General features: G+C 31.3%; 1 protein-coding gene across 1 annotated transcript; it reads right to left on the bottom strand.

Annotated features, from left to right (window-relative positions):
- Window positions 1–11,437: 11,437 nt before the first annotated feature.
- Window positions 11,438–24,790, bottom strand: LOC106626224 (glycoprotein-N-acetylgalactosamine 3-beta-galactosyltransferase 1-like). The gene is made up of 4 exons (XM_036376553.2): window positions 23,951–24,790; window positions 20,991–21,084; window positions 11,944–12,243; window positions 11,438–11,871 (listed from the first exon to the last, which is right to left on the bottom strand). The coding sequence occupies exons 1-4, from the start codon at window positions 24,478–24,480 to the stop codon at window positions 11,632–11,634; spliced, it is 1,164 nt and encodes a 387-aa protein (XP_036232446.2). The 5' UTR covers window positions 24,481–24,790; the 3' UTR covers window positions 11,438–11,631.
- Between the last annotated feature and the right edge of the window lie 348 nt (window positions 24,791–25,138).

Below are 25,138 nucleotides of genomic sequence, written 5' to 3' on the forward strand. Positions count from 1 at the left end.
CGCAAAAAAACGTGTGCAAAATTATCGTTAATTCATTGAAGGTGATGTGCCGTTTTCTTGTAAGAAAAAAAATGTCTTTAATTAATAAATAGCTTGATATTTTTGCACGAGTTATTAACACGTTGGCTGCCAACGCTGGATAGGGTGTCTATATTGTATAAGAAAAATGTAATATTTATTGTCATATGAGTATAGTTTGAGAATAAAAGTATATTTAAAATACTATATAGATTGCATATAGAAGCAAAAGTAAAACTATCGACAGACAGGGAATTATTCGGATTTAAAAACTAGTTTGTTGATGTAAAGGATATTATGTTAAGATTATGAACTATAACAAAAATGTCGCTGAACTGGTATTTGTCGTTTGAAATGTCATCCTTTGTAGAGATCCACAGCCGTAAAATAATATTCTCCAATTTTATTTCTAGAGCAAAGTTCCAAATCATTTCAATTTAAAGTGCGAAAAGCTCGTAACAGATGTAGAATTTGAAAAAATATTCCTTCATTGTCTAAAAAAGTATGTAATGGTATTAATGCAGGCATTTTGAAAAGGTTTTCATCTCATAAATATTGTGTCCTATTTTTAATTGTAAGCGAAAAACACTTTTTTAAAGTTATCCAATGAAAAAAGAATACAGTTGGATTACGACAGCGGCAGCTGTTATTAAATGACAGAAAATGAAACTTCTGTTTTAAGAAACATTGAATTTCCAAATTGAAATTTAAATATCTGAGCCTTAGCGGATACGTAAATAATTAAAATTCTGTATTTTGAGTGATAACTATCACAGAAATACTATCTAAGCTCCTTTAAAGGCAAAGTAGGATACAGTCTGATGTTATTTTTAGGTCGAAGCCATTATTAGTTCAGACCTTTGCAAAACTGAAGATGAAAGTAACTCAATGGTGAACACTATATACCAGGCTTGCCTTGAGACCTGTTGTTCGTTTACCGAATTATATGAATATCTGCTAATCAACCATCTGGAACATGTGATTTATCTACGTTAAACTACTTTCTCTGGGTCTACGTCAAGCAAGTGCTGATAAACCAGATATATCCACCAGTTGGAAAACATTTTTTGGTGCGTTATTCATGAGAAAAAGTCGCTTGTGTTGACTAACATCGATTATGAAAATGGACAAAGTTTAACGCAACCAAAACTTAGGTGCCTTGCATATATTGAAATTACATGTAAATCAATGCTGTTAGTTTCCTTAAGATGTATAAATCAACATAAGAAACAACAACATATTGTATCTATATTTATAGTATCATTTAGATATCTTACTTTGACTATATTGAAAATAATCAATAAGTAAACGAAACCATATTACACCTGGAACAACATATTCTTCTCGAGTACATATAAGAAACGAAACGAATCGACTCTCCATTGAAACTCTTACAGGCGCAGGCTCAATTAACTGTGGCAACCTAGAAAAAAAATATAGCTAAGCAAGCCTAAAGTTAAAAAGCAGCCATGCTAAAAGCACATCATTATATAAATGACAATTCCAGAACTATGTAAAAATTATGCACTTTATAAATGCGTTTGGAAAATGTCAATAAAATATCAATTGTCTGCAATTCGTCAATGTCAATGGATGGCTTGTGTACTTTGATAATTGGTTGACTAATTAAATCAGAAATATCTCAGAAATGTCGTCTAATATTTGGCGAGTTTTTATGTTTAGAATTTCAGCGATTGGCACTTGCATTGACTTGTAAGAAATTCGATGTTACGAACAATAAATAAATAATTTTTTTAAATTTTCTTTTCTACTGCGAAAAGTAATCAATTTACAATTTTATCGTATTATTGGGTATATTTTGTTTTATAGGCAAAAGTTTTACAAAACCTCACAAAACAAAAGTGTCTGGTCGCTTGGTGTTGACAGTCGCTACCTAGCCGATAGGTCACTAATAACGTGTTTTTCAACTCCTTTATATCTGCGAATCGATAAGAGTTGTAAATGATTCCTCAATAGATGGTGAAATACCAAAAAATGCTCAATTCGATGAGCCTGTTAAAAAAAGTTGTAGTGAAACTTCTTTAAATGAGTAAAAAATTACGTATTCAATAACACTCATACTGTAATTGTGTAACTATTATACATATATTTTAACATATAGTATATTCTACTGTTTGCCTTTTTAAGCAGGTTTAGTGTATAAAGTTTGGTTATAGATACTATAAATTTTATTACTCCAAAAATATTCAAAAATATGTAAAGCGGCAAAATTTCTTAAGTTTATTGTATAATTTGTCACTGAACATCATTAAACAGGTGGCAACCTTCGAACTTTGTTTTGCTTTAAACACTCCAAGTATTATACTGTACAAAACACTGCACCGAAGCTATAATACCCTTCACAAATAAAAATAATTTTATTTTGATCCGTCGGTTTGGACTAAATCTGCAGACGGACATGACTAAATCGACTCAGCTCGTTACGCAGATCATTTATATTATACATACAATATTTATAAGGATGGAGCAAAAAAAATTTTTTTTTTGCATAGCATGAGTGTAAAATATGTATTGTAGATTATAAAAAACCAAAATTTCTCAAAAAACTCAGTTTTAAAGAAAGTTTCGAGTAAACATTTTTTTTTTTTGACAAGAAAAAATTTATTTTTGGTTTAAACTCTTTACATTTATATAAAAATTACCGAATGTGACGATTTTTTACTCAAAATTTATTTTAACGCTTAAGGAAAGCATGTTGTCGTGTAAGATTTTTATTTAAAACTTCAATAATGACTAAACAATTTTTTTTCAGTTGATAACTTTTAATTGGCCAGAAAGAGGACTCTCCTAAGCTTCTAAAACACTTATCAAAAAATTTTTACGAAATAAAAATTTTAACTCGAAAATGTACTTTAAACCAGAGATGTTAAAAAAAATTTTGTTTTTTGTCCAAAAATTTTCTTTTTTTTATTTAAAGATTTTACCCTCAGGCTAAGCAAAAAAAAAATATTTTTTCGCTCCACCCTAATATTTATACTCATGTATATATTTCATAGGATCTAGGACATTTCCCTCTGGTTATTACAAACTTCATGGCAAACTTAATATATCCTGTTCATGATATAAAAATATTCAATTGGTTCAAGCCTCACTATTGTAGCGTTCGGTGTACTGCAATGATGACGCTACAAATTTCGTTGGGGTCTATCGATTTTACTACACCTAACGAAGTGCCGCTAAAAAATTTAAATACAGTTTAAATAAACATGTAGAATATATATTTTAAAAGTTATTGTCCGCAGCAATGTGAACTCGATAAATTTCGTGAGACGAAAATGTGTATTGTACAAATTTTTCCTACAGGGTCATTGTATACAATGGCAATGCATTCATAAATACATTTTTGAAGTACAAAAGCAATTTTAATCTTTGTAGTAAATATCGCTTTTAAATGTCTATTATGCGGTTGAAGTAAATCTTTAATGTAATTTTAAGTATAATAAATAGTGGCAAGAGCGCCTGAAACTTATAACGTTTTTTTCCAAAATGCGCAAACTTGCTTTTCACTTTGTTTTCTCTTTCAAAAACTAATAGACTTGCAAATCTGGAGCAAACGAAGTGACAGCGAATGGCACTTGTCGTCTTGTGAATTACTTTGTGTGTTTTTAATATCCAAATGGTATTTTTTTTGTCTTTACGGCACATACACGTGTATTTGTGTGTGTCCACTTGAGACTCCGTTCGACTTTTGCTTTGTAATTGACAAGGTCAATTACACACATTCATACATATTTAGGCGGCTCATTAATTCGCAATATAAGCAGTAAAATCGCCCAGCAAGTGACAGTTAACAAGCAGCAACTGTTTGGTTCGCGAGGCGAACGCAGAGAAAGAAGTAGGAGCCGCACGCATAACCGAGGCTTGAGGCAAAAAATACTACGCCGAACGCATGCGCAGACACGCTGCCAGTCAGTCAGCCAACTAAACGAACCGAACTGCTTACTTGATAGTTGTTTTATTTGTATGAGGCAATCGTGCGTTTTGAACATTCACGCCTCAATCGGTGGCCGACATGGCTTTTCGTAAATTAATTTTCAAATGCCAATCGAAAAGACACTACCAACATTTAACTGTCTTAAAGTAGCTGCATGTATAACCAGGTTTCTGAGAAAAAAGTTTTATCGCAAAAAAATAAAAATAAAACTGCTGAAATAAGCTAACGCGCCCACGAATTTTTTATCGTAACCAATTTTAAACAAATATATTTATTACACTATTTTCGCGCAATAAATTAGTAAATGATGAAAGAAACAGGCTTTATTACTTGGCAGCACAATATCAGAACAAGCTCTCAAGAGGCAAAAAAACGCAAATTACATACATAACTAGAAGCCGTAAAATTTTAAATAAAATATATTTGAAATAAATTACAAAAAACAAGATAGTATTTGAAAAAAATTCAAAAACTTGAAAGTTTCCATCTATACGGTTAACGTTTTTGAAAATCCACTTTATGTCCAATATTATTGATTTGAGTGTTTACAGATATCGCTGGTATTTATCAAAGCTTTTTGCACATTTGCACCCGCTAAGCAGACATTAAGCACAGCTGCCATCGTGGCTGTTGGCGCGAGAATTGGATTAATACTTGCAGCAATGTTCTAATGAGTGGTTAAGTATATGTGTGGCAGACACTTTTTTCGCTTTGTCGGCGCGAATGCGTGCCACGCAATTCACTGCACAAACCATTAGTTAAAGTGTAAGCTAAACATTCCAATCAATTACTGGTGCGTATAGTTATGTGCATTGGTTCTTAGTAGCCTCGTAATCGTTTGAGTAATCAAAATTCAATTGTTGTTTACAAAAAAAATTCAGGGCGAATTTATATAAAGAAAAATATTAACTTTTATATGTAAAAAGTATTTGTACAGTTTTATTTTTACATAAATGAATAAATATTTTTATTTTATCTGTAATACCGAAAATCTCAATAAAAAATAAATTTTATTGCCAAATAAGAAAATGAATCATCCGAAATGGCAGACTGAAAATAAAAAAAAACAATTGAACACCAAGCTTTTAATAAAAAACTTAAAAAATTAATGATTTAGAGTTTACAATTTTTCGCATTTGCGTATTCTTGTTCTGCCATTTTGGTTATATTTTGAAAAAAAAGCTTATGTTTAATAAAATATCAGCATAATTTAGCTCCTTTTGTCATATTTATATTTAGCTACTTTTAAATATAGTTCTTCAGTTCAATTCAGAAATAAATTTAATATTTTTTTATCCCTTTTATTTTCAGCTTTTAATTTGAAAAATAATTTTTTGTTTTTGTGCCTCTAATTTTAGATAAAAAAAATTCTTACTCAATTTTTAATCCAATATGTTGTATTTTTTTTAAATTAAATTAAACAAGAGAAGATTTTTTATTAAAAATCAGTAAAGTTGAAAAATTTTTTTAAATTTGAAATATGTGCGAAAATGCCCATTCATAATTTTTGAGCTTAACGTGCACTTTGATATATAATTAAGATGGTAACTCTGTTCCGATGAACATTTATATTTAAACCTGTTCTTCATCTCATATCTTCACAATGCTACAAATTCTTAATATTAACATAATTAAAATACTAATTTTATTATTTTTTATTTTACTAATATTATTTAAAATACTTTTGTAAAAAAGCTTTTTATTGCTGAATTTAATTTAGTATTTTGTAAAAACGTTCATTCAAGGAGGTTTCCTATTATGCTAAATTGTATATTCGTTGTCTTTATAGAATTATTTCTTTTTATACTTCGCAAACTTGTTTCGTATTATTCATTCACGCAATAACCACCATTTAAAAATTGTATTCACGGAGTTTATTGTAACCAGGATTTTGATGAAAAATATCGTATCTTTAATAAATTTTAATTCCTCATCAGTGGAGAATTCTTCTAATAGGATTATTCTGGCTGGGTTTGTCACTGTCGTATAATATGGTTAATAAAAATACTATTAGAACAAAATCAGAAATTTACTAAACAAAAAAATTAAACTGAACCATGCAGGTGTTCAAAAGCGCACGAATGCCAATAATCGAAATTAAAGTTAATTACATTACACTGGTTTGCAGTGGTTTAGTTGCCCTAGATATAAGATCTATTTTTTATATATTTGTGCTCACAATTCATGAAACGTTTAATGATTTTATAAGATTTGCTCTCGTTTATTTTTAAATCTTTATTTCCTTTTTACATTAAAAAAATCAGAAACCATAAACCAAATAATAAATATATTTGTAACGTCAGTTTTGTTTAAGGATACATTGAAGTAAACAGAAAGACAAATGTCGAAAACATATGTTTTATTTCATAACAATCTCTTTTTAAGGGCCAATAGTAATACGCGGTGTGTTCAAAAGAAAAGGTGAATTTTGATTTTTCGCGGGCTGCGTACATTCGATTTCGTATTTTCCAAAAATTTTTGAGGATATCAAGTATCAAACTTCTGTTTCTTATTTCCAATACCATAAACCTTTAGTTTCAATCAGATATAAAGCGATGCCCAACTCACCTCTTACTGGAAATGAGAGCGCAATGTCAAAACCTCCTGAACTCAGGCAACTGTCAAAGTTCAAAGGTCTGACATTTAGCAATTGAAAAAAGACAGATTGAAATCCTACAGAAAAATATGTGAACAGAGAGATTTGTTGTTACTGTTGAAAATCACTAACAAAAATTGGAAACAATGAAAATGAAAGAAAACGCGAAATTGAATTTTATGTAATGAAATATTTTGTGGTGCAATGCTTAGAGTATTAATTTTCAATTGAAAATTATAAAAAACATTTATTAATTGAGAGTTAATATATTTATTCTTTTAATTAAGTATTAAAAGTTCAAAAATCAATTGTTTTATTATAATGCAAAGTCACAAAAAAGGGTTTGAATAGTTTCAGCATATGTTTAACGGATACATATTAGGGTGGAGCGAAAAAAAAAATTATTTTTTTTTGTCCAAAAAAAGTTTAACTCGAAATTTCCGTTAAAACTGAGTGCGCCGCCTCTAGGTGTTAAAAAAAAATTTTATCCCTGGTTTGAATGATGAATTTTCCTGAATAACATACATGTGAGTAAGATAATAAAAATATTTTTAACAATATTAACTATAAAAGAATTTCAATAAAAGAAAAAAAAAGTATTTACTTATCGGTCACTACGCTCAAAAAGTGTATTTTGAATTAATATCAAAGAAAAAAAAAATTAATAGGCATTAAAAATAAATAAAAATTTATAATTGCATAAATTGTTAGAAAAGGCTATGCAATAGCTTAACCGCGGCAGTCCCCGAGTGCCACACGTACATTTTTTTTGTTTTTTTGTTTGTTGTCAGCCAACTACTGGTCATTTTCGCCATGCACATTAGTATTAAGTAAACTATGGAAATAAAGCAATAATGTTTTTAATTAATTAAATTAGATATTTGATTCAAAACATAATTTTGTTAACTACTAAATTAAGTTTTAAGTCCATGACTAAAAAAATTACATAATGTTTGATTGAAAAACTATTAAATTTTAATTAATGAAATAAAATATTAATATTACCTTAATTAACTTTTAATTAAAACTTGAGTCAACTTTTTATTTAAACTATTAATTTCTAGTTATTTAGATTGAAAAAAAGTTTCGAACTAATTTTGTAATTAACAAAAAGTTATTTAATAAAAATTAAAAAAGTGCCTTATAATTGACTTTTAATAAATAGTTATTAATTTTTCTTAAACCAAATCAAAAATTCATTATTTAATTATAATATTATACAGAAATGCAAATTCTTTTGTTTTTTATGTTTACTTGTCATTTTTTCACTTTTGAAGATGACATTTGGCACATATCAGCGCTCTTTCTGCGCCAATATCTCTAAAGTGAAGGGAAACATGACAAACTATTTAAAGGCGACAATGGAAACATAGCCGATTGACAGCCAGATGCACAGATAAAACGAAGAAGATGCACTTTTAGAGGCATACTCGCGCATATAAGCAGATACGTGCCGTTTCGACGTGCACAGCTGTCTCCGATTGCAAAACACATGCACACACAAACAATTAAATACAATTGAAGCATGACTCTTATATGTATAGATGCACCAATTTGCTGGCACGTTGTGGTTCATTTATTTTAATGAACTTGTTTAGCGCATTATTTATAGTTGCGACATTCTAAAGCTAATACTTAACACCAAATCAGGCATCAGATAGCGAGCGCAAGTGTTTGTTAATTTGTTTGCACATAATATATTGCATACACTTTTCTACATACTAACCCATATATGAAGTCAGATATGCATGTGCATACGAAAAAGTTTCGTTTGGAAAACGTTTATCGTGTAACAGTAATCATGCTTTTGTAGAAAATTTTTAGTGAACTGAATGAATAGATTATTACAAGTAAAACGGTCTTATGTATTTTTTGAGAAATAAATAATCAAAAGGCAGTTATAATACAAATCTTTAATTCAATTTTAATTAAGAATTTCAAAAACAAGATGTAAACTTAATTGTTATTCCTACTAATATTATAAATGCGAAAGTCCGTTTGTTTGTTACGCTTTCACGCAAAAACTACTTAACCGATCATCATGAAACTTTGTACACATATGTCTTATGATATTGGAGAGAACATAGAATATTTATTATTAAAAACTAAATATATTTTTCACGAATTGAGAAATTATATCTTTTTGTAAAATAAATTTGAAAATTGAAAAAAATTATTTTGGCAGATATGATTGTTTGTCGAAAAATTTCAAAATGTAGCAAAACAAAAATGCTTAAAAGCGTAACTCGGATAAATTGAGGATTTCTGGTTACCACCACTACCACGAGGATGATCATCACTACATACATTATATTATTATTATTATTATAGTAGTATTCGTTAATGTATACGATATGTAAATGTATTGTATTAAATATTTGTTTTTTTTTTTTAATTTTTATTTTTTTATTTTTTTATTTAAGGGATTCAATGCGAGCGGAGCTGCCGGAAAAGCTAGTATTATATATTTAAAGAAAATTATTGCAAGCTTTTTGAACCCTTTTCTATAATAAACAATAAAATTTATTAGATTTTTTACAATATTTTCCTAAAGTGAACATAAGCTTTAATCCATTTTTATTGCTACAAAAGTCGCACACTATTTTACTGTCAAGTTCAAAGTTTCTAAATGATTGAATAAACTGTTCACCCACTATTGAACCATTTAAAGAATTTCAATAAACTGATGGACTACAACAAAAGACTTAAGCAACAAACTCGGCTCGGTTTGAATTCTTACTAATGGAATTCCAGCTGAATAAATTGCCTACTTATAGGCGCTCTATTTTCTAACTGACTCGCTCAACAGTTTGAAAGGCATGTGAAAGTTTGATAATCCGTGGCATATTGTAATATTCATATTAGGGAGGTTGTCTACCTTGGCGTTCAAATTTCGTGTAGTCTTGATGATGAGTTGCAAAGAAATTCTACATATACTTTTTTTTTTACCTTAAGTTTTTAAGCGCAGTTATGACTTTGGATACGCTTTTCTGAAAAGTTGAAAATGTAACAAAATGGCAGCGATTTAAAAAATATGCATTTTTTTACGATGTGTTTAACAGAAAAGCTCGTGTCTAGACATTATGAGATGTTTTGTGAATCTGTGAAAATGTACAGTTTTTGAATGTATTTTATAGTTTGTTCAGAATCGTGCCAAAACTTGAGAAAAAAGCAATACTTTTGAGAAAATGGGTTTAAAGATAAATGATAAAACATGAATAGCGAGCGTGGTTCCGGGTTTGGGGCTTGATATTTCGTTAAATAACACGGTTTCGATTAAGTTCTTTATAATTAGGTCAGGTCTCTAATTATCGCCACTTTTCAGGTGAAATCCCATATCTCAGGAACAATTCGTTCAATTTCGTGCATATTACTGTCGACAGATAGGTAAAATTGGACTACAACCATGCTTACTACTTATATAATACAATTTTAAATTCCATATCATCCTTTCAAGCTTTTAAGAGCTCTTTGTTACGTCTTCAAGATGCTATTTTACTTGCGTTAAATTTTCTTTAATGCCTTCACATACTCCGTATACAAGATGTCGCCGTAGTAAGAGACGAACCGAAATTTTAGAGTAATTGAAAATTAGCATCACAAAAATTTATTATTAAAAGAAATACTAAAAAACTTACAGCTCAATTATTCTTAAATTATTCTTACACGAAAGAGTTTTCCTTTATTTTTTTTTTTAGTTAAAAACAAAATGTTTCCTTATTTAACTTAAAAAAAAACATGAATCTGCAACAAACAGTATTTAAAAGTCATTAAATGCAAATAAAACTTTGCCTCACTTGGTGTTAGAAAGTTAGAATAAATTTGAGTAGTTACAACGGCTTTTTCGTATACGCAGCACATCAGTTTTTTCCCCCACATGTTTGTCATCGTAATATAAATCATATTGGCTTTTCATGAGCATTAACTAAATTAAATTGTTTTGATTTTTCGTTTAAAAAATTCAGCTGTTTAGTTAATGTCAAATCTATGTTGGCAGCACCAATTAGACGTCGACTGAAAATAGTTGAAGTTCGTAATACCAAAAAAAAAAGTTGGGTTGAATGAATACTTCAACTCAGTAGAGTTTGACTCAATCAAATACATAACTTAAACGAATTAAAATATTATTCTTAACATACTAAAATGAGCCTACGAAAATATCATAATTTGAGGATGTTAGCCACCTGCTTGAACAGTTTAATTCAAATGAATTAATAAATAATGCAACCAATATTTTTGACAATTCTTTGCGATGCATAAACTATTCTAAGTTGAAATTAGTTCAATTTAAACAAAGCACTTCTGTTATTCAAGCCAATCTGTGAACCTTCATAATACTAAATAAATAAGCAATGTAAATATTGAAAATAATAATTATTATAAAATATAATTCTCCCAACTTCTATCATAAAGATGAATGTTTAAGAAAGCTTATAGTTTCAAATCTTTACAATTAGTAGAGGTAATAAACGATTCGATCGGATCAGCCATTACATACGTAAATAAAAACGGAAATATTATTACCGAAAACCAGCCATCTTAAAGGGTGGCTTGAATCAATGAGTTTTGGAACACCAGTAATACAGGGCATGCGACAAAAACGAAAGTAAGTTAGTACTATTGATAGTAAAGGAAAAAGGAACCTTAATGAATTTTAGGCGTATTTACAGGGATTCAATTTCGAAGATCTAAACTTCATAAGCTTGGTGAACTAGAATAAGCAGAATGCAGAGCATGCGCGGAGCGTTATGAGACGCTATAACAATAGCTTCTCGAATGTTCAGCCTGGAAAAAAGTCAGATGTTTCACCAAATCCTGTAAGTTGCTGAGCATGAATGTAAAAAAATTATTTTTTTAAACCAACTGTGTCCTAATATGTTATTATTCGATTTTATTAATAAAACTATATTCAATACATATGCATACACGCCTTGTCTATAGGTTTATAATAACTTTAAATCATAATAAATACGTAAATATATACACTTAATAAATAATTGATAAAGTGCCGAGCATCAATCTCATATACTCTTTGAATAATATCACAATTTAAGAGTTACAACTAAAAATTATCCGGTAGATTTTGTGTGGCTAGGTCCACTAACGGTCCCTCGTCGGCGGTGTAATTGCTGGGAAACAAACGCGTCACTTCCTCCAGCGACAACTTGACCGGCAGCGCGCTTACCTGATGTTGTTGTAGACCAAAAGCACGAAAATGATAAATGAAATACTCATACATATACATGCGCCAGGGACTGGTATAGTGGAAAGCAATCGAGTAGTTTGAACAACAATTCAAGCCCTAAAATGCAATTAATAATTTAAAGCCACTTTTATTGCATTATTGCATTGCGTGATTCCACGATTAACTTACGCGCTCAACCGCATGCGGTGTCATGGTAAGCAGCCATTCGGAGATTTCCGTTGTGTTGTCGGTGCCCATGTAGGTTTGCAGATCAAGCGGCATGAATTTTGGTTTATCGTCGACACTCAATGCGAATCGTGTATCGGCGAGTTGTACGCCTACATTTTGCAAGCAAACTCCCATATAAAAGTCTTCAATGCCAAATTTCTGTGCACGCGGGCAGAGCGTGGAGTTGTGAAAGGCCAGAGTCATAAAGCGTCGCAGGGCTGCTTTACTGAGCACATAGGCGGCGCCACCGGACATATAGGGCTGGCAAATAAATGAGAATTTATGATAAAAATAAGTTTAATTGAAAAACTTATAAACATAGGTATAACTAACTATAATAATAAATAACTATTTTCCATGGGAAAAAAACCGTATGGTCGCAAGGAAATTATATGCTCTGTTAAATGAGGGGAGTCAATTGGGTATCGAAACTGGAACAAACCTTTCTCGTTACATAACAGACGGCCGTGAATTCATACATCTACATTTTTGAAGGTTAGGTCTAAATCAAAACATATAATTTCATTTCAAATACCGTGCTCTCAAAGCAACAAACTTTTTAGCATACCTAGTATTATCCATAACTTGGTGCATAAGTTATTATTTATTTAATTTGTTTACCTTAGATGCCTCTGGTATACTTCGATATCAGAATTAGTATTATTTACAGTAGAAATGCAACAAACAATTGCATTCAACATTTTCGTACGATTAGTTATAACGATTTCCGACGTATGTATAAATGGCTTAACGCCGCATAAATTCTTCTATATACTAAAAATTATTAGGTTATAATATCGTGCTCAAATTTGTTATTGATATTTATAGGCTCTATCTTATTCTAAAACATTTTTAATGTCAGTACTCTTCTGTGCGGTTTTAATTATGTCAAATTCCAGACAGCCACAGTCAACCGCAAGAGAAAATTATGTTATTGCTTTGAAATCGTCCATTTACTGTCTGACAAGAAACTTTGAAATGCTAAAAAAACCACCAGCTAAAAAAGTCTATTAGCATAATGTTATATTTTATAAATACACTTTGTAAAAAGAAGCGATAAAATTGCTTCAGAAAAGCAGTATTTTCGAATTTGGATAATATCTTAATATTTTTTTGGTAAAAGCATAAAAAGTTATATTATTGCCAATTTTCATATATTTTTTTGTAATTTTTTTTTTTTGCATGGTTAAACCTGCGATCAAATTCATAATTAATTCATACATCAAACTTTCAACAAAGAAAAAAAAAAAAACTCAGTGAGCAAAAAAATTTCAGTCGCTTCGTCGTAGGTGTTTGTCTTCTGAAGGCGTAACATAATTAAATTATCATTTATCTCTGCCAAACTTTTGCAGCCACCTTACAAATCGTTTCACGCCTGTTTTAATATTATATTATAACATATTAACGTAACATAATTTAATTAATGTCGAAAACGGTAAGGAAAACGTAAGGTAAGCTTACGCCTATTAGAACCTTTTGCAAAACAAAAAAAAATTAAATACGTTTTTCCAATCGGATGTAAATTTTTAAGCCATGACATGTTCCGTGTTTAGCTTAATCAACTGAAATATATGTATATATTCTGCTCACAGACTCTTCAAATATGTGCGATTAAACTATTAGAGTTTGAAAAATAAATGATTACAACATTATATCCATGAAGTAGCAAACAATACGAATAGCACAGCTAACCAAGATGCCCATTAAGCATAATCGTTTTATGTGATTTTTTGGAGAACTTAATTTTCATACATCAGCCGCTGCCCAACCCAGCTATCATAGGTTATGTTTAGCTAATTGGTGTGTGGGTTTCAAATAACCGCAGAGTAATATTAAAGCAATTTTTCGATGAAAATATTAAACAAAACTTCAACGACTTAATACAATATTACATCATACATATTTGTATGTATGGCTACTTTTAAACCTCTACACATACGAGTTTAAACATATCTCAGCTTCAGCGCTGAATTTAATTACATTGTTACGCCTTGACTTCTCGCGACTAATAATTGAATTTGATTAATGCCTTGATGAAAAAAAAAACAAGCAAAATTTATAAACAGATTTGTTAGTGAGATCGGCGATTTGAATTGATCGTAGTTGATACCTTATAATAAAGTAACAACGCGAAGAAAAATTTAAAATTTTAAATTTTACAAATTTATTCGGTGTCTAATAGGCTTAAAAGTTGTTGTGAAATGTTGATAAGATTTACAAATTAATTACTGGCCTTAGTTTTGGATAGTTTCGTCAGCCTTCGAGATGTTGTAAAATCTGTATGTATTTTGTATGCTCATTTTAATATTTGTACTTAATATTTTATAAAATTGCTCACTTTGTTTCTAAATCTTCTAGAATGGTTTGATTGCTCAACTTCACAACAAACCTTGAAGTAGACTTAACATTTTAGTGTTAAAATTGTAAATTTTTTTTAATCTTATGGTATCAAAAACTATGATATGAACCTTGAAAGAAGTCTACGAGTTTATTAGCAATACCTATCTTGGTTTTGTGGTCGCAAAATGTTTGTATAATTCGAGATTTGCGTGAGATTAGTAATTACAACCTACTTATGGGCTTACAAGTAATCGCATAAATTTTTATGTTAGTATATATTTGACACCTTTGCAAAACGATTGACCAAACCTGCTATCCCAAAATTAAAAATATAAATTTTACAAGTTCTTTTCTCCCAAAGAAGCTGCCCATATGTCGGAACCGCCGATGTGGGACCACTATAGCATATAGCTGCCACACAAAGTAAACGTTCGAAATCAAGCTTTTGTAAGGAATATTTTTTATTTGTGAACGCTATTATAACTTCGGTGCAAACGAAGTTAACTTTTGTTCTTGTTTTTTTACATCATTAATGGTTATTGCTTTTCTCAAAGTTGTCCAGAAAACACAAAAGTCGGCCGGTAAGGTTTTGATCAGTATTTTTTGTAAGTCAATGAAATTATATTCATCGACTATCTGGAATTTGACAAAACAATCAATAAGCAGTATTACTATGCCTTATTGAATCGGTTGTATGTCAAAGCCACCACATTTGGCGAAGAAAGTGTTGCCCTTTCACAAAGCAAAAAACGCCAGCTTATTTAGACTCATTGCGATATGTCGGTTAAATAAAATGCAACACCAACTGTCATCGTTGAATTTAGCCCATACTTTATGTGAAGTTTGTGCTCCATTTGTCAATCAGCTGTTTGTTTACGTTGCCAAAAGTTTTGTCTAGTCCGGGTCCAATTTTATCTTGAATGCATAACAAGGTAGTTTATTAGAAGAGTTCTTTCTTATGTATGGCACATAGCGAATGAACTCATTTTCGTTCATCTAGCTGAGTAATAGATATTTTAAACAATATCCTATGTGCGTTCTGCATTTTGTCAAATAAACAGCGAATAAATCAATGAAATTCACAATGATATGAACTTATGGTTTCCATCGAATAAAAAAACATTTTTAAAATGACAAAAAGCTGCCAATTTCAAAAAATTTCTTAAACGCATAATTTTAATAGAATTTAGTGACATACACAATTGTCAACGAAAATGAAATTGTTTTGACTACTACTGTCATTGAATTTAGTATAATGAATATGGTACCTTAACCAACAATTTTACTAAATTTCCCAAAATACCCATGTCATGATATGTATTGTGCATAATTTCATATTTTTCTATTCCTAAATTCCAATTAATTCTTTATTATGCAATATGGGAATTTCTCCAAATTTTTAAAATATTTAATATGCATAATAATTAAAGATTACCATTTACGTGATGCTTCTATCTTACCAAAAAATGGCTCGAATGCGGTTTTGATTTCTTTGCTGAGTTGCTTTTATTCAACAAAATTTATTCTTCGTTCAATTAGCGGCTGGGATTATTGTGGGCATATCACTAGCAAATGAGATGCAAATATGCGCCAACAAAATACATAGGAATGTGTATGGAAGCAGATATTTACCTCATCGCTTACGGCGAAGGTACCAATAGCGCCACAGCTCACCCATAGACAATTTTATATAGCTTCTTTGAAAATGTTGACTAATTGCCGCGAATAAAGAAAAAATTTGCAAGTAAAAAAATTTGCGTATTCCAAAAGCTGCGGTATTTTTCTGCATAATGGCTACAATCATTATTAACTGCATAAAACATTGGATGATACACGCAATTAATTTCGAAAACGCAAACCTTAAACGCCCATAATTACGGGTTCTCATAGAAATAGCAGTAATAAAAACAATAAAACCGGTAAATGCGGTGGTTTTTTTTATTAAAAAGAATTTTAGTAACAAAAAAGGTTATATATATACAATACATAATATCTCAAATAACTTTATCCATTGAAGATTTTTACACAATGGATAAGTTCTTGTATTATATGCGATTTTCTTTACGTCAAATTTAATGACAGTCACGGTTGTAGTGCAAGGAAGTCGATTTTTTTATTAACATTTTAATCGTTTTATTACAATTTTACTATTGTAAATGTAGACTCATTAAATTTGACATTATATACACATTGGTCTGTAAATCTAGAAACCCGTCTGGTAAATATACTTTATAGCTATGGGCATAAGGTAACATTATTTGAGAGATATTTCCAAGGTAACCTATCAGGTATATTTAAATATCGAATAAATAAATTTAAAAAAAAAAACCAAATGAATGGATGATCCTCGAATGAACTAAGTCAAAAATGGCGCGCCGGCCGACGCTTCAATCTTTCGGAATACTGCATTATTTTCTAGGCAGAAATCATTGCGGTCAGAAAAGCTGCTGAGTTAGCTTACAACGCACTAAATGACATAAAGAATATAAATATCTACGTCGACAGCCAAGTGGCAATTAAAGCAGAATGTCTTTAGAAGCAGCATACATACTGGGTTCCAGGGCACATGAGCGTTCCGGGAAACGAAATGGCTGCCCAAGCTGTCATCCGCTTGACTACCGAACCAGTACAAGAAATACGCAAATCGATAAAAAGGAAACACAATGAAATTTTCAACAGACAGATCAGGGTAAGTGGTGGGAGCTTCGCAGTTCAAGGGACTGGATGAAGTATCAGATTTCTATTAAAATTCGCAAAAAATGTTGACATGCTGTAGGACGTAAACCTCCATCTGGCACTACAAACGACCTGTAGGTCTATGTACGGCGTAACAGCCAGCCAGTTTAACCTAACCTTTAGCAATATTGCGCCACTTATCTGCTAAAATTTTGGACCGAATATGAATTTATTTGATGCAAATATAAACTCCAAGAGACCTAGCAACTTCAAAAATATTCTTATTACTATTTGGGTTGTTGTTATTCGTTTACGGAAAATTCTAGAAGCAAAAAGTTTCGGTTACGTTTTTGATCACAACTCCGGTTCTTATCAACGTATGAAAAATATATTCGGTGTATTCTCGAAACTAGGATATGTTTCTCGAAATTGTATCAAAATAGATTAAATCATGTTTAAATATTTATGTTACAATTTGTATGGACACTTATCACTACAGTTGATTTAAGTGTAAAGATTGTAGTAGCTTTAACTGCAAATATGTTTATTTAATATCATGTTAAGTTTTATTTAATATGATGTATTTTGTGGCTTTATCTAATTACTTCCTAGTTGCTGCACAATATTTTATGAATATGCAAATTATCACACATCATCACAGTGCACTACATGGAAACCATTATAATGTTTTAATATCCTCTACTATTTCTGTAAGTAAATACCGAAGTTTAATTTCAAAATTATTAACATGAGATTACTATATTTTATGTTATATTTTGTACTAGCCATTAATAAATTAAATATTGTCAGACATTTACGAACGCTACAACAAACCGGAAATGTATTTCTGTACAATGACGCAACCGCCTGTAAACACCGTTATATTGACACAATATCAACCAACTGTAGTTAATTTTGCATAATTTTCGCGGTTCTATATGCGAGGAATTTCCTTGGCGTTAAATTTCGTTCTCAACAAACAAACTCTGTTTTGCTATAAGTGAACTGGTTGGTGTTACAGACCTACATAAATCAACTATCGCTGCTATACACCACAGTGCTCTAGTAACACTACTGCCTGTGATTATTATACATGTATTATGTGATTAATATTACAATATTAATATTCTTTTTAAAGGACCCAAATGAACTTGGCTTGGTTTTGTCCAACAATATTACGAGTCTTTAGTCACCATCGTCATTTTTTTTTGTAAGCGAGTAACAAAAGAACGCTCAACAACACTTTTCTAAAAGTTATTTAAAAATGTTGGTGGCATACTATTAGATACTACATTTGGTTAAAGCAAAAATTAGGAGAGTTTGCTTTCTTACTAAACAACCATTTTGTATGATAACAAAATATTATTTTTACGGTTGCTTAAACGAACGATAGAAACAATGATTTCCAGAACACTCCATAAGGCGAATAACAATTATTATCAAAAAATAGAGCGACGTCACATTCTGCACCTTTGGATACACCAATTTAGTAGTGTCTGCTATGTTAAGAGACAGTATAAATGTTGAAAATAAATTTTGAAAAATTTAAATAAACAGTTATGTATTTGCAGCTTTCTTTTAAACTACTCTTAGTTTGAATACGGAAAAATTACGGCTTGGTATAATTATTAGCACAAAAATAAAATATATTTTGTTTCCCCCTGTGTGAACTGGTGCTGTTTGCTCATAAAAAATATATCAAGTGCCTTTATTCGTTCCATATCTTTTGCTCTCCCTTTTGCTTAGTACTACTACATGAACTGCTTACCCTAGAAACGGTGACTATCACTTGGAAAATATTTTGGAAAAAATCGGCAATAATAAGTAGCTGAGTTGCTGTAGATATTGTGGCTAACGCTAAACTAGCAGAATATATTGTGAAATGAAGCTTAATTTCTTACACGAATGCATCTTCGAAACACTACAGTTTAAATAAAATGTTATGGATGTTAGGTTTTTTACTATTAAAAAAACACTAACAAGCAAAACGAGTTAATATTGTTAATACTTTATCAGCGACAATTTAGGGGCAGACAAGTCTGAGAATGTTAGCTGAGGGAATAAGTACGAGTAAAAACACTACGTGGAGAATTTTACCTGAAGACACATGAATTAAATGAAGACCAAAAAAGTGAATTGCTTTTTTTATGAAAACCACTTCCGGTATTCGCCTGACCTGTAAATATGTGATTATTTTCTATTTCTTTACCAAAAAACAACATGAAAGTAGCATCTTAGAGACATTCCTATAAATGACATAAAAAATATAGCCATGAGCTCATTAATCATTGCAAACGTTGTATTCCATTGGATCTTACTTTGAAGAAATAATAACTTTCAAAATACTTTTTATCATACAAATGTATGTTTATCCAAAAAGTTCGGTTCTTTTTAGGACTATTTACCTTGTAGGTAGACTAAAGTGTCTTTAAAAGTTTTGAAAGTAAATTGAAAAATGCGGTTTCAGCAAAAGACACTTTCGATATTAAAAATCTGTGATGACAGACCGGCTTTTTGCTTTTGCTTTTGGTACTTTATTTTTAAGGCTAATTCTCTTTTCAAGCTGACCTTTTGGGGAGTAAATTATTGCAACAACTTCAAACAATGCAGCTGCACGAAACTTTATCGTTTGGTTTTACCTGGGGCGTACTGTAAAGATATTAGATTCTATCTAATGCTTAGCCCGAGCTATACGTATTAAATATGTTCATTTTACAGTCAAAAGTAATTTGAGCGCTGGTATGGTAATTCACTTTATGAAAATGATATGTTCGTAAGTGCTGGATGTAGAGAAATATAGCTGTACATATTTGTTGCTAATAATATTCATAGATTCTTTGAATTTCTCTTGAATAAACAGTAATGCGTATGTTTAGCTCAAGAACTTGTTAATCCTGTTACTATGTTATTACCGTTAATTCCGCTCCAACATCTCAATTTCAACAAGCCAATTATTAATTGCGATAAAAATTAACGCATATAAACCGCTTATAAAATTGTTAACAAAAATTTTAAATATTTTTGTTTAAAACTACAGAAATGAATAAAAACACACAAATTAATAATTACATGCGAACATATGAACGCTAAAGGAAGTGTGGCATCACAAATGAAGACAGCTGCCAAACACTCGTCGACAAGTTCAACACAGTTTTTTTGAATATTATTAATTATTCAAAATTTTCAGCACAATAGCAAGTGTACACATACACAAGTATGTACATAACATGTCTAACTATTCATACTTGTAGTATTAGCGGCTTTTTGCTTGTCTCAGTAGGTGGTGTGAATAAAAAAAGATTAATAGCAACAATTTAAGATAAGCATTAAGCATAAATAACAACATTAACATAGACACATAGTACGTATGTAGGTATCATTGATTCAGAAATACTTAAATTTACAAGTTTTTGCTATTATTGCTAACTAGTTTAGCAAATGTCTGTATTAATATAATACTTGTAATATCGACACTTAGAAACAACCTAGTGATGACTTAAGCCACTGTTAATTACTGAAGTTTTTTACAGAAATATGATAAGCTCAGAATTGCTGTAGTTACGCGTGTTTTCAATATGTTTTGAGAAAATATCTTTAACTTTAAGTCGTTTGCATTTTTGCCGCCAAATGTTTGGGGCGCTCACTGTCTATAAATCACGTGTGGCATTTAAGCATTTAATTTTATTGCTTGTTTGCATAAATTTATTATTGAAATTCAATTTTGAACACTTGATGAGCATCCGCCTAAGGTATACAAATATTAAGAGAGCTCTGTTTGGACATAATTGTGTCGTTATTGTGCGCATGCGTGGCCAACGACGACACATAAGAGCCGTTTTAACGTTGAATGAGTTAATTAAAAACACTAAATGGTAGCAATAAAGCTTTTTTCGGCATTTCATCGAGATGCAGCTTTTTTTTAACTAATTGGTGTCTAATACAGACACTCGCACTTATATATATATTATATATATATATATTTATATACTTACCACACCATAACGCACCAGCTGATAGCCAAAATAGATTGGAATATCCGGGGAATATGCGTAAAGCATGTAACGTAAATTTTCCATAACCATGTAACTGTAATGGAAATGAAATGTAAAGAAAGTTAATTAATTTTCTTATCGATGAAGTGACAGTATTTGTCGCTTATTAAATATTATTGCAAAATTATAACAATTTATATAAGGCACTGTGCCGTATATGGCAGTTGTATGATATAGCCATGCCATTTCGATTTATTCAGAAATTGTAGCGTTGCTTTGAAATTATATGCTAAATTTCTTGAAGATACAACAGGTTGCTAGTCCTTTATAGCCATGAAGTTTGATGTAAACAACCTTTAAAAGATCCTTCATGAATCAAAAATTTAGTTCGATATATCAAAAACTGTGAGACTAATTCGCGTGTATACAGACAGACAAACGGACATGGCTAAACTAAACTCAGCTCTTCACGAAATACTAATTTTGAATGGGAAAGCAAAAAAAAAATTTTGACCACTTTTCCGGCAATTTGTGGATACCACGCTAATAGTATAATATAAAGTGCGAACAATTCCAGTCATTGAAAATTGGATTCAACGGATGAACCATCTGAGACGAAGCCGCGGCCAACATTTGAAAAAGATGATCTTAAAAAATAAATACCAAAGAATGTTCTTTCGAATGATAATAAACATTCCCCATTAAATTTGAATTTTCTGTGTTTTTGTTTTTTCTTTAAAAAAGTAGGGAACCTCGAAATGGATGCTAATAAAATTGTTTGTCTTTTGAAGCAGAAGTGCTGTTCAGCCCAAACGTCGAGTGGGGCAGCAGCTCCCAACCAAGAACTTTTATTTTATCCTGAACCGATTTTGCTTTGTGTGCAGGTGCATTATCGTGTAACAAAATTACTTTGCCGTGTCTTCTGGCCCATTTTGGTCGTTATTCGATCAAGACATGGTTCAAATTGCTGTCTGTAGCGATTTGTATTAACAGTTGCATCAGGTTTTAGAAGCTCATGATATACCACACTCTTTTGATCTCACCACACACAGAGCATTGCAATCTTTCCCGTAGCTTTCAAATTGTTTGTTGTGCAACATTTAGCATGGCTGCCATTTGCTTTTCACTCAGAGTCTATCTTCATACAATATTATTTGCCGTGCGGGGCCTTCAAACTTTTTTTGGTGGTATTCCACGTTCTTTATTTCTCACATCAAAATCATTATCTCTGAACCGTTAAAACCATATTTTGTAGGTTGCTTCTGATAGAGCATGATCACCATATGCCTCGACAAGCATTCGTTGCGACTCTTCAACACTTTTCTTCAAATGGAAACAAAAAAACCATGCTTTCCGCAAATCATCACTTTTCGGTACAAAGTTTGATATTTTCAACCCAATGAAAAAATATGATGTTGTTTGTTCAATGACTGTAAGGTTATAGAATGTGTTTGACAGATGCCATGCAAACCGAACAGAAAAAAAATAAGGCTTGTTCACAACAAATGTTCCCTACCAACACATTTGTATTATATCTTAACGCTCACTTCATATCGGTACACCTGGTAAGTGTGTACTATATATGTATGTATTTTACACATCTCGTTAGCATATCGTACATTTTGTTGTAAGTTCTTAAAATTGTGTAATATTTCGATTTCGACAACTGTCAAGAATTGTTCAAATATAATCAATGAATGATGATCTTATCACCACTTATTTTTAGTTGAAGCGCTTTAAAGTTATAAGTAGTCTAAATCACTGTTTGACAGCGGTCACTTTCTTGAAGCGAATTGTTCAATCACCATATAAAACAAGAATGACAGAGTACAAGATTTTGGCGCGAAAGGTACACTTTCAAAGTAGTGCTATGAAATCGTTATTCTACTTCCCCTAATGACGTCACGAGCTATCGTATTCTTCTATAAAATGCACAACGAAATAATGTTGCGAAACTCTCTTTTTTTTTAACTTTTGGCTTGAGCCTTGTTGTTTCCGAGTTAAGCAGAGCAAGAAAAAGGTAGTCAAGACCTTCAGCGCCTTTTTACTACTCGTACAACCGAAATTTTTCATACTCTCTCAAAATCTCGTTTGAAATTAAATTTCTTTAATTTTTCTTCATTATAGTTCTATACAACTTATACTCCATGAAGAAAATCTCATCTAAATTGACAGTCATAACATACCTCTCCACTATAACGAAGAAAATTACTCAAATGGCAACCAACTTTCAATTTCAACCATGCTGACACTTTAATCCAACTTGACTGACAAGCACAAACTTTAGTAGCCCTAACCTAGTAAGCTAGCTGTGTTCAACGTTTTGACTACTTTAATGATATTAAAAATGTCACTTTGTAAACAAATATCGGAATTTTAATCAGATGTTGAAACCTCATTAGCTGTTTTTAAGAAAATTAATTTCGGTGAAAATTCGAGTTCAACTTTAATAAGTTCTTGTCAAACGAATCGTGGATCTTTCATTTAAATCGTAATAATTTTACTATTCTTAAGCCCTTGATACATTGATACATTGCATATCTTGTCAATTCTACCTCTTGGCATTTTTGCCAAAATAACTACTTCTGTAATGTGCAGTACAAATTCTTTAAAATTTATATAGCTTGTTCTCTCAGCTCATCAGCAGCCGATAATATTATATACAAATGATGTTATATTGATTTAAGGTGAAGCTGGCTGCAACAGTATACATATGTGCGTTATGTTAAAATATAGCTGATTCATTTGCTGTCTTTGAAGTTTTTTGTTTTAAAAAAAGTGTTCGACCAATATTATGAGATATGTATAGTCACGAAGAATAATTCTTTCTTTTTCTTAAAAATAAATTATTAAATGTATTGTTTGGTATTAAATTTGACAAAATCACCACAAGTATTCGTATTGACAATGCAATACAAAGCTCTCTTATGCAATATAACGCTATATTTAAACTCACTCACGTATCATCGTCCGCCTTGACGAACCAATCATAGTCTTCCAAATAACGTTCGTACACATAGCGAAATCCCTCGCGTGTCTTATTCCACAAATCATCATAAGTGTCCGCCTCACTTTCCACTACTGCCACAGCGCCCAATTCCTCATCCTCCTCGCTGCTCAAGAATATCAAACGCGTGCAACGTTTGCCCCAAGTGGCTTTCACATGTAGCGCATGACTCGCATGCTGGCTAGGCGATGTCAACACCATGCATAGCACACGCACCCGCTCGTTGAGCTGTTGTTGCAACGTATCGGCCTCGGTGGCCACCTCCTGCAAGGCCGTCATGTAACCCGTTTGCCAGTACTCGGTGGCAGTAGTGTGTTGCCGCTGTTGTACGCTCTCAATTTGATAGTGATTATATAGCAGTAGTGTACCTAGCGCCATCAGAAAACCCAACACAAAACCAAATAGTATGTGCAACTGCACGCGAAACGGCGAGCAAGTGGGGCGTACATGATAGGCGTTAGTCGGTAGCAACGTAAAACTCATTGTTTTATAAATCTTGTTTTGAAGTCAGTAGTTTATTGGTAATAAAGTTTAAACACAAATATTACACTGTCAGAGCACAAACACCTTTTGTTATGCAGTATAGTATTAATAATTATAATTTTTTTTCAGCTCAGTTGATATTCACATTATTTCACAACGCGCATGTGCCAATACGCCTTTTAAGTTCGTATAACTCATTTTACGCGTTTCTACTCAAGCACTAATGATCGTCCTTCGTTATAACACGCGGAGCTACTAATGCTGCGCGCTAATCGCTAAATACTATTACTACGCACGCGTATCGCCGATGACCGACTAAATGATGAGCTTCACACTGCCTCGATGCAGAACGTTTCATTCGACTTTATTGTAAGCAACTGTTGCACAGTGTGGCAATTCAATGGTTTATTGTGACAAAAACTTTTACAAATAAAAATTAATTATAAATTTGTTATTTTTTTATTTTGAGTTTAAAGTCCGTGTTCTCATGTCAAAATAAGCTGAAGGGTTTCTATCCCAAAAGATAAATATTTTGGTATATTTATCAGAACATTTGTAAGCACAATACGTAATTTCGAAAAATCCATTTCGCAAAGGTAGTCATATATTGATCCAACCAAATAAAGTTATATTATATAGTTGCAGACTACTTCCTACA

This window comes from Bactrocera oleae, chromosome 3, assembly GCF_042242935.1.
Source record: "Bactrocera oleae isolate idBacOlea1 chromosome 3, idBacOlea1, whole genome shotgun sequence".
Taxonomy (NCBI): domain Eukaryota; kingdom Metazoa; phylum Arthropoda; class Insecta; order Diptera; family Tephritidae; genus Bactrocera; species Bactrocera oleae.